The sequence below is a fragment of the Protobothrops mucrosquamatus genome, unplaced genomic scaffold, assembly GCF_001527695.2.
Source record: "Protobothrops mucrosquamatus isolate PMUCROS unplaced genomic scaffold, P.Mucros_1.0 scaffold315, whole genome shotgun sequence".
Lineage (NCBI taxonomy): Eukaryota > Metazoa > Chordata > Lepidosauria > Squamata > Viperidae > Protobothrops > Protobothrops mucrosquamatus.
Window position 1 is genome coordinate 39,209 of NW_015386655.1, and position 11,754 is coordinate 50,962.

The 11,754-nt window shown below is 40.2% G+C and overlaps 1 protein-coding gene across 1 annotated transcript; it reads left to right on the forward strand.

The window, feature by feature from the left end:
• The first annotated feature begins 5,813 nt into the window (after positions 1 to 5,813).
• Positions 5,814 to 8,900, forward strand: LAGE3 (L antigen family member 3). The gene is made up of 3 exons (XM_015815123.1): positions 5,814 to 5,862; positions 7,668 to 7,796; positions 8,399 to 8,900. The coding sequence occupies exons 1-3, from the start codon at positions 5,834 to 5,836 to the stop codon at positions 8,508 to 8,510; spliced, it is 270 nt and encodes an 89-aa protein (XP_015670609.1). The 5' UTR covers positions 5,814 to 5,833; the 3' UTR covers positions 8,511 to 8,900.
• The last annotated feature ends 2,854 nt before the right edge of the window (positions 8,901 to 11,754 follow it).

An 11,754-nucleotide genomic window follows, 5' to 3' on the forward strand; every position in this document is an offset into this window, starting at 1 on the left:
ACCCCCCCCCCCCCCCCCCGGTTAGCTTTTAAGGGCTCAAACCACAGTCCTCACAGAAAATAGTAAACAATTTTTTTTTACCTTCTAACAAAAATGGGAGCTTCTCATAAAGTTTCCTAGGGTTGGCGAAATAATTCAGACTCGGTCATCTGGAGCTACATTTTTGGAATGAAACAAAAAAAAAGAGAGCTGGGTGTTTTCCACAATGCTGTAATCTGAGCAATATTCAGTACCACAACTTGAAATCGATACTGCACAGCAGGAACTGAGCTCTGCTTTTGATTAGAGCAATGGCGCTGGGAGGTGGAAAATACTCTTGCTTCTTCCCACCACAATATCTAATGTCATTATATGATCCACCAAATAAGATGCTATGAATGCCTAAATTAGGAAATTACTGGAAGCGCTGTATCGCAGTTGTGTGCGCATATGTGTGTAAATATTAAAAAATTCAGGAGTGGTAAGAACTCTTGATTTGTGTATGTCTGGTAAGGGGAAATAGTAACACTTAGTATTCCACCATCCATCATATATTATGTTTCAACTGCAGGATTGCATGTGGATGATTTGTAAAGTATATAGCTTATTTGCCAATAGCAATGGCAATTCAGAATAATCAGCAAAATGTCTTCACCTTAGGTTGCCACTGTCAACAGTAGTAGTATTATAATAGTATTAATTATAATCTCAGGTTCGATACTGACTAGACCAGTGTAGCTTTTTTCTTGGTGCCCTTTAAATGGATTGGAACTGAAACTTTTAAAATTCCTACCCAGCATCTGGAAAACCCTAAATTGGGAGAAAAAAAAAATCAATTGATGAAAGTGTTGCCTGAACCAGGCTATTGCATTAAGAATATTCATTTGTTTGGGCATATCCAAACCTACCCAAATATTTGAACTTCTACTTCCATTAGCCCAGCTAGCATAACCAATGGCAAAGAATATATTAGACTCTTGGTCAGTGGTTCCCAGCCTTCTCTATACCCCGCACCCCTAGAATGCTTCTGATACATTCTCGCACCCCTTACAAAAGTTCAAAATAACGGCAACGAATTATGCATATACCCTATAATTTTGAAAACCCAAGTTTTCGCACCCCCTGGAATATCACCTCACATCCCCAGGGAGTGCGAGTGGTTGGGAACCCCTGCTCTTGGTGCTACTTACTAACCTTTCCATGTATGGAATTTTTCATGACTCTATAACCCTGTTATTTTTTGGTTCTTGGAGGTTTTTTTTAAAGGAAGAGGTATAATTTGATAAAATAGAAATTGAAGAGGGAGCAAGGTTTTATCAGTTCACTAAGTTACTCCCCCAGAGAATGAGATGCAAGCAGACAGCTCTTTAATGCCTTTCTCCCAACTTTTGGTACAGGATTGAGCAGCTGAAGTGTGCAAAGGGAAACATTTATCAAAGCTACAAGGGTTATTGGTCTTGAGGTATTTCACTGGGTGGATGCGATAAAGAGCTAGAGGCTGGGTAGAAGGCAGGTGATGCACATAATAAAATTGAGGTGCTCTCTTCTTCCTCAAAGGACCAGTTTTTGGCCTCTGGGCTACCAGATAACTCTCCTATGTAATGGTTAGTTTAATATTATATGACTTGAAGAGATTACCTGCTGAAACAAAACAACCTGCTCTGCAGTGTGCTGTGTGCTGTGATTGCTCTGCACTTTGAGATCAGATCTGTGCTGATGGGTTATTCATTTATTTGTATCCTGCCTTTATTACTTTTACATATAACTTAAGGCAGCAAACATACCCTCCTCATATTTTCCCTACAATAACAACCCTAAAAGGTGAGTTGGGCTGAGAGAGGATAATCCCATGGTGGCGAACCTATGGCATGCATGCCACAGGTGGCACGCAGAGCCCTCTCTGTGGGCACGCGCGCCATCGCCCTAGTCCTAGGCCTTCAGCTGGGTTTTATAAAACCTTTTCGCCTTAGGCATCCGCCACCGTGTGCAAAAAAAAAAAAGGTTCAATCAATCAATTTCAACTTCTCGCAGGAAAAAAAAAGATCTCGCAACGTTGGAATTGATTGATTGAACTTTTTAGTCCTGCCCAGTCTGCCATTACCCACCCAATGGGCCACACCCACCCAATGGGCCATGCTCACCCAGCACCCTACGATACATAAGTGGGTTTGGGGTTGCAGTTTGGGCACTCGGTCTAAAAGGTTCGCCATCACTGGGATAGTCCAAGGACACCCAGCTGGCTTGCACGGCTATGGCGGGACTAGAACTCAGTCCCTGGTGCATCTACACTGCAGGAATGAAAAACATGGCTGAAAATGTTTGGAGGTGCAGCATTTGTTTCATGTCTTGATTAAAAGTAAAAGCATTTAAAATAATACTCTGAATGGAACTTACACTTTTTGTTCAGACCTTTCATTGTGCTGTGATATAGTTGTATAAGAATTGTGTCCTGCGGGTACTGGGTTCACGAAATCGGAGACAATTTTGTCCTGGGACCAAAAAAGATGGCTTAAAAATAGTTGAAATATGAAGTAAGTGGATGGGATAATTATAAGCAGCTGCATCTTCAGTTGCACAAGCTGTGGGAGCTTTTCCTGGATTTTGGGAAACCTTGTTATCTATTTTGCAAAACTAACTTTGAATCTAAATTTGGCTCAGCCTTTGGAGGGAGGGGGAGTCACAAAAAGAACCTTGATTGTATCCTAAATGCTTATATGCTCAGAGAAAAATTAAAGGCAAAAGTCCAGCAAATCAGGTTGTTAATACCAATATGGCCCAGATTTTAAGAATTTTACTTTGATGCCAAATCACTTACTTGATGAGGCAGAAAGTCACTTTTTCAAGTCACTTCAAATCTACAAATTTACTTTCACACATTGGTGTTTGTGTTTCAGTAAGGACTTGAAAATGTGAATACTGTAGATCTGCACAGGTCTAATTCTGCAGACAGAACGTTTGTATCAACTCACTTCCTGTCAGGCTTAATATATTCTAACATAATTCACACATTTGGTAATAAAGAACTGATTTTAACTGCAATATCTATGAATGACGTGTTTGTGAATGACCATTAGAAGTATTACCACAAACAGAACTTGTACAATGCCTCACATGATTCAAAGGCAAACTTTTCCAGCATTTCCTATTATTCATATATTCTGTTCCCTCAGAAGGGGATTCATATGTGGATGCTTGTTACCTGAATTATGATAATGGATGAACAGAGGTACCAAAATCAGAAAACTGATACCTTTTAGAATAATGTGTTTGAGTGGGGAATCTATGAAAATCCTTGGCCTCAAGTCACACAGCATCAAGCAGGATTGATTTTTGTCATCATCCTAACTAGCTAGAAAAATCAGATGATGAGAAATGCTTTGGCATGGTTCCTAAAATGCCAGGAAGATTTTTATTTTGTTTTTTAATGGCAAAGATTCAAGTTACAGAGTCAGGGATACTTTGATCTCAGAATGGAAAGTGACAAATGCCTTTTGAAGGTGCTTTCCTGTTAAAGATAACACACATTGATGTTCAGAGATAAAACTCCACTTATATTCTGTTTTATCCCGAGGTATCAAGACAGATATATTTTGGAACATGAAAATGTAAACTACAACAACTACTGTTTGAAAAATGTAGGTTGGTCTCAAGTCTATTTGGTACCTTGTTTATCTCTCCGCACTTATTCATTCATTGACCTTGTCTTGGTTCACACAGAGGTATCCACCATTTAATTTCTTAGTACATGATCCCAGCATCTCGGGCTAGTTGACAAGGGCATAGAAATCATGGCCAACAGGACTGAATTATCATAATTGCCTTCAGTACAGTATTTTATTTTCAAAGGAATTGGTTTGCATATTCAACAGACAAGTTGTCAGACACAGAAAACTCAAGCAACTGATAGCACTATCATGAAGAAGATAGCAGTCTAGGGAAAACTTAAATTGGTTAGACGTTTACGGTGCCACGTTTAAAATGCAGTACAAAAATGTAAAATGAAAGCCAGTTTGGTCTAGACTGGTTAAAATGCTACATTAGAATCCAGGAGACAGTGAGTCTAATCCCGCCTTACATATCAGAGTGACCTTGAGCTGGTCACTCTCTCAACCCTAGGAAGCAGCCAAGGACAAACCACTTCTGAAATCTTGGCAAGAAACCTGCAGATATTTGTTTTTGTGGTCACCAAGAGTCAAGGTGACTCGAAGGACTATAACAAAATGCAAAATATGATAGAGATTCTGCTTTCCAGATTAAAGCCTTAAGAAATGTGGAGGGAAGATTTTTATGATTTGAGATTTACTATTTTTACCTTGCGTGCCATGGATTACATGCTATTGTTGATGCTATTTGATCTTTATAAGATCTTTGATCTTTTGTTGATGCTATTTGATCAGAGTCCCAGTGGTGAGATTGACAGGGTTATAGTTAATCTAAAGCAGACATGTCAAACACAAGGCCCGGGGGCTGGATGCGGCCCGCGAAGTGGTTTCATGTGCCCTGCGAAGCCATCCTGTAAACAGTGAGGGAACGACCCCATTCAGTCTTAGCTCCACAAGGCCGTCTGGAAACAGCGAGGAACCAGCCCCTGCTGTGTCGGCTCCGTCCCCTCACCCTTTGTGAGGAATGAAGAAATGGACCATGCCTTGGTGCTTGCCCCGGTCCCACCCCCCTTCTGCCAGAGACTCAGATCTGTCCCACTCCTGCCCTGGCCCCCACAGGCACCCTTGATGCGAACGATGTAGAACTGGCCATGCCCACCCAGTAGGCCACACCCACTCCATCCACGCCCACCCAGTAGGCTGCACCCACCCTGGCCACACACCCCCAGCCCCCCAAGGGCAACCGCAATGCTGATGCGGCCCTCAATGAAATTGAGTTTGACACCCCTGATCTAAATAAATAAAAACAGGTACTACATGGAAGAGACCGGTTTACTGTCCAAACAACTGAAAAGATTTAGCTGAGTTAGACATGGCAGAGTATAACTGTTGAAACTGATGAGGTTGTATGTATGGTGTTAGCATTTCAGATAGCAGCTGATATACTGGACTGCTGTTTCTAGTATTTTTATTATTAGTTTTTAAAATCCCACCTTTACATAACTCAAGGCGGCAAACGTACCTGATATGTCCGCCTCCTATTTTCTCCACAACAACCCTGTGAAGTGGGCTGGGCTGAAAGGGGAACTGGCTCCAAACCACTCATCTGGTTTTCATCCCAAAGGCCAAACTAGAACTCACTCTCTTTGTTTCTAAGGCAGCATCTTTGCCACTGCACTCTTCTGGCTCTCCTTTCTTAATCTTTTTTTTTTAAATTAATCTCTATATTTTAATCTACATATTGCATTTTGTAAATATTAGTTTTAAAGTAGAACGTTATTTGTAATGCTTTTAAACGGTTGGTTCGCCAATTTGCTCCCTAGTGGAGAAGCAGGATAACAATATGTTAATTTTTTTTAAAACATTCAAACGAGTCAAAAAGTCGTATTTTACTGTTTTTATATTTTAAAGATCTTCTTACAGTGTTTCTCGACCTTGACAATTTTAAGGCATGTGGACTTCAACTCCCAGAATTCCACAGCCAGCAATGCTGGCTGTGGAATTCTGGGAGTTGAAGTTCACATGCCTTAAAATTGTCAAGGTTGAGAAACACTGCTAGCAGCTCTTCCCACCCGCGCACATACGCTCCGCTACAGAGCGGATGAAAAACAGCGGTTACTTGACGATGGTAGCCTGGATATAAATATGAATTTAAAGCGGTACAAAAAAAATTCACTCTCCGCCCCTGACAAGCCGGCATCTCCGGCGCCCTCCCTTTCCACCCACGTGGCTGGGAGGAGCGTCGCAGCAGCATGGCTGTTCCGGGGTCCGGCCTTGCCTTGTATCCAGAAAGGGTACCCGGGGTCGTGAGAAGGACCCGCTCGGAGGACGGGCTGGGCAGAGCGGGCGAGAGCGGGATGGAGCCGTGAAAGGAAGAGGGCGGTGGGCTGGGGCGCCTGGGTTCATTTCCCCCCGCAATGACAGTAGCGGTTAGGGAAAACTGCTTTTTACTCAGCAGGGACGATCCCCTCGTTCCCATAAGCCTGCGGATGCCATCCCTTCGCGGGTGAGCGCGGTGTAGAAACTATTGCTTGCGGGGAAATAAGGCGGGAAAGGCAAGGGCGATGGGTGTCAACAGCGTGTAATTACGGTGTGTCCAAATCCCCGCGTGTGTACTGTTGGGGTCTGTGCTGAAACAATAAAAATAATAAAACCTAGGTTGCAATTTTAAAAAGTTTGGCGGGAAGAGAGAGATAAACGTCTAGGGCGGCTATTCATGACGCTTTCCGAAGCTATGGGCGGGGCAATGTCCCACCTAAAAGATGGGGACGCTAATGAAAATATTTAATAATAGTAAAGTTGGAAGGGACCTTGGAGGTCATCTAGTCCAACCCCCTGCTCAGGCAGGAAACCCTATACCATTTTGGACAAATGGCTGTCCAGTCTCTTCTTAAAAACTTCCAGTGTTGGAGCATTCACCGCTTCTGGAGGCAGGTTGTTCCACTGGTTAATTGTTCTAACAGTCAGGAAGTTTCTCCTTAGTTCTAGGTTGCTTCTCTCCTTGCTTAGTTTCCACCCGTTGCTTCTTGTCCTGCCTTCAGGCGCCTTGGAAAATTGCTTGACTCCCTCTTCTTTGTGGCAGCCCCTGAGATATTGGAACACTGTTATCATGTCCCCCCTCGTCCTTCTCTTCATTAAACTTCATTTAATGATATCCTACAGTTTAAATCAACCCACAACCTTTTAAAAGCAATAAGTGGAGCTGAGGTCAAACAAGAGGGCCCATAGTGTCCTGGCGTTTTGCCTTTTGGTCTTTTCCATGGGTAAAAAAATAAAATGCTCCCTTGAGGAAACCTCAATTCCTGGTGACTACATGGATATGTAGTTTCCTTGGCCATAATATGAAAATAGTTTCTTTTACCTTGTTTTACAATGTTTCTTTTTTTTTATCTTCCCACATTTGTCTTCAGATGTTTGCCAATCCACTGACTAATTAGTCCAAATATGCTTAGTTTTTATAAACTCCGCTTTCAAAATGGGCATTATTAAACACATATAGGGATTAGAAGCTCTAACCACTTATTTGTCTACATAGTACAAAGATAATGTTTATTTACTAAGAGGTATAGTTTAATAATACAGTATAAAAATTTAAAACACAATAAAAGAAATGAATGCAATGTTATAAATAAAAATAAAATAATAAAAAGTTAAAAATAAAAACTAAGGTAAAAACTATCCCCCAACATATGAGGGCAGTAAGATAGCAATAATTAAAAGATTCTGAGAAATTCAGGTGTGGGGGAAGAAAAACAGAAAGGAAATCATGTTGGCGCCAGGGTGAATTTCCCCAAGGAAACAATAGACAGAAAGCTGTAATTAAACAAGTCCTGTCTCTGGTATTCACCTCCTGAGGTTCAGGATGAAAGACTTGGTGAAGTGGTGGATACTGAGATCAGAAGCTGTGAAGAGGCCTAAGTCTATGTCTTGAACTGAGCTTGAAAACCATTGATTAAACAGCGATTAATATACTTCCTTTTTAAAGATAGGGAGAATGTATGATGTGAGAAGATGGGATGAGGAAGTGAGGAGTTGCCCTATACTCTTTTCTGTATTTTATGTTCCTTATGATTATCTCAACATCAGTGAACTGAAAATTCCTTTTCCATCATCAACATTGGCCAAGATTGCCTTGGGTTCCCTGGCCCCGGATCCTGAGCCTCGCAAAGGAGGGATCACCAAAGAACTGAATGTGACAGACAACATTTTACATGTGTGAGTGTGGCTCATAGGCCTCCATCTTCTAGAGCATAAACCTTAGAAGAGGCAGGGGGCATGATCTACCAAGAGAAACAGCCTTGGGGGAACCAGAAGGAGGGGTTTGGCTTCTGCTTCCTAGTGCAATTTCATGTGTGAGGTTGAGTTTGCCATTATTTCTTGTGTGGATAGAGCTTGCTTTCAGAACAGGACATCATCCTTGGAGACTTGAAAGCAACAGAGTCTGGTGGTCAGGGCTTGTTTGATGAAAGACCCAACATGCTGTAAGGTTTAAAGTAGTGGACTGGGGCTGGAAAGACCCGGATTCACATTCTTGATCAGCCATAAAGCTCTCTGAGCCTAGGTTGCTTTCGGTCAGCTTTACTTATTTTATAGAGTTGCCGGGAGGATAAAATTTGAGAGAGGTTATTAAGTATGTCTCCTTGAATTCCTAGAGGAAGGTGAATTGTAAGTGCAAAAAGTAAGGGAAATCAGTAAGGTCTGCACATTCAAACAATAAATCTAATATATGGTATTGTAGAAAGTACAGTGTTGGTGTGAGACCAGTCTTATACATTTAACAATGTGCCATTCATTATTTTTGTTACTATTATTTCTAGGCAATGGAGAGCCGAAGAAGCTAGGATCCTGCGTGTTTCCTTTAACTCCTTCTTGGAGCATCTCTCCTTGGTAGTGGAAACTATGGATCTGTTTGGGCCACCCATGGCTTGATAAACTGTTATACCAAATCATAAAAAAATATGGATTTTGTTGGATACCGGACTTAGCCATTCACTGCTGATTTCAGAGAAGGCATTGGACAGTCCTTTCTTGGAACCAGGATGGAAAAAAATGCATACCTGCACTATGGTGCTCAAGAACCTGATAAACCATTGTGCACCAAGAAGTAGGCAAGTTTAGAACTGCCTTTGGCCTTTTCCCCCCTAACCTGATGTTCTCCAAATGTGTTAGACTTCAACTTCCACAGGCTACAAGCAGTCAGGTTAAGGTTTTAGGTTGGGAAGATAAATTTTAACGAAAGTTATGTTTATATGATACAGTATGTATTTTATTATATTACCCCATTCATCTTACACCATGCATGTGTTTACTAATAAAATATTTTTGACTATGGGAGAAAAGTGCTGGATAAATGATGTGGTCATAAGCAAAATCTTAAGGAACATGGGGGAGTGGGCTCCTGAATTATAAGCTTTATGAACATGATGCAAACCTCAGGGGATGTTGATGCACAGTGTTCAGAAGAGGATACCATCTGTGATCCAGAAATAGAAGCAGGAAAAGCCATCTATTCTTTTCATTAAATATGTCAAGCAGGCAGTGCTGCAAGGCTTATGAATGTATGACTGGTGATTTCTCCAGTAAATGAAATTGACAGAGCTGTGATTGGTTCTTCCATCCAGCTGGTTTGATAGGGCTGTTTTGAAATGTTAATAGGACATTGGTCATCTGAGATTTTCCAAATCAAAGCCAAAATATGTTGGAAACATTAATGTTGTGTTTTCTGTTGCACCCTGTCTGTAATATTTTTTTCCTCCCATATTTACCAATATGAGATTGGTAGTTTTTAACATGAGGAAATCCGCCAATTCCTAATCCCATTTATCTAGGAGTAATCCCGGTTGAATTTAATGGAGTTAAATCCCATGTAAATTTGCACAGAGTTATAACTGACAATGCACCATTTGTGCTTTTGCTGAAAGCAACCAGCACTTTGCGTAACTCTTTAAGTGAATAAATCAATTTTCCCCCCAAGTCAATGTGAGACAGTACAAAACTGAGCAGTTTTGTTACAGTAACAAAAATATGAACTGACATTGATATGAATGGCAGCCATTGCCAGAAATATTGGAAAAATACTTTGGGTAAATTACTTTCTCAACGGGCTCATGACAACAATACATAGATAACGATTGCTTTTATAACACATTCTTTCGCCCTCTACAAATCAAGCTGCTGAATCATACAGGGTGCACATGTGGGTGTCAGATACTCCCTGTGACAGCCTTCAAATATAGTATCTGGAAGTTGACTAAACCAACAAAAAAGGATGCAGATAATAAGTGCCGGCCCTGCTTTCCTCCGGTTGTTTACACAATGGGGAACACACATGGCTCAATTTTGAGTCACACTTGGCCCATAGCCTTAATTCTAAAACTCTGCAATTCAGAGTGATAGTGACAATTTGCTGTGTGGAAGGAAATTTAGAAAGAACAAAGGAGAGAATGACCAGTGGGTCATAAGCTCAGTTTTAAAGGTGGGTTGAATTAAATTCACAGCGGACAGATCTATCTTTTTTGAAAAATGTTGGGATCTTTAATAGTAACAAACAAAGAAAAAGAAAAAAAGTGCAGAAAGAAGGAAAAATAATAAAGAAGTGACTTCCAAACTTCATTACTCAGCATAAGCTTATATACGTTTTCATCCCTTTTTAAAGTTACAAATAGAAAAACTCAACTCTTTTTCACATATAGCCTAATTTTTATTTACTCTATAACCAATCCAGGAATCATCTTTTCAATCCTAGTTCAGCAAAAGGTCCAGGAATATCAAACAAATTGTGTGTCCCTGGTCAAATAGTCCAACTTTGTACAGTATTGCTTCTTTTTGTCCTACAGAATCTTGACCTTTAAATCATTCATATGGCATCAAAGGATTTCATTTTTCATCACTTTCTGGTATTTAAAGAAGCCTTTAGAGTTTTTACCACCTTTCTTTGTAAATCCCACAGAGGCATCACCCAAAATTTCTCGCTTTAGCTTTTTCATGTCCAGATCTTTTTCTTGATTTGTCTTTTGTAATCTCATTTTAATAATCTCAGTTTTATTGTCTTCCATGCCTTCAAACTCTACAATGTTATGTCAGGTTAAAGGGTTTTTTAAAAAAAATTTCTCATTGTCTTCTAAAAGTTTATCCATTGAAATATGTATCCTTTCTGAGATGTTAATTATTAATACTTCAATCCATGTAAAAAACTCTTTAAAATAAGAAAAAGATATATCGTAGCTGGTTTAACCATTTTAGCTCTTTTCTGCCTGGCTCTTCAGTTCCCTCTAGCGTCCATTTGCAATCTTCATCAAGCCTCAGTTACTAATATGTAGTTCAGTTTCAAGTCATTTCTCTCAAATATATTATTTAACTGTAATTTTTCAAACCTTACAGCAAAAATAACATTCCAAAACTCCCTGGTCTGCCAATCCATTTAAAACTTTCTTATTTATTTATTTATTTATTGCAAATGTAGCTGACAAATGTGGCTGGCATCTGAAAAAAGATCACTTGGTAACATATAAACCCTAGTTCAGGGGTAGGCAACCTTGGCTCTTTTATGACTCGTGGACTTCAACTCCCAGAATTCCTGAGCCAGCTGGCTCAGGAATTCTGGGAGTTGAAGTCCACGAGTCATAAAAGAGCCAAGGTTGCCTACCCCTGCCCTAGTTGAAAGTTGTTTTTAAAACGTTGAAATTATAATAGTTGCAAAAATAATCAGATTCGACTAATTGTAGATAAACCAGATGCAGAGAAGGAATTTGATCTGAAAGCAGATTTGGTGGAGATTGAAAGAAATAATAATAATTAATAATAATAATAATAATAATAATAATAATAATAATAATAATAATAATAATAATAATAAAAAGTTGGAAGGGACCTTGGAGGTCATCTAGTCCAACCCCCTGCTCAGGCAGGAAAACCTATACCATTTCAGACAAATGGCTGTCCAATCTCTTCTTAAAAACTTCCAGTGTTTGAGCATTCACCACTTCTGGAGGCAGGTTGTTCCACTGGTTAATTGTTCTAACTGTCAGGAAGTTTCTCCTTAGTTCTAGGTTGCTTCTCTGCTTGATTAGTTTCCATCCGTTGCTTCTGGTCCTGCCTTCAGGCGCCTTGGAAAATAGCTTGACTTCCTCTTCTTTGTGGCAGCCCCTGAGATATTGGAATACTGCTATCATGT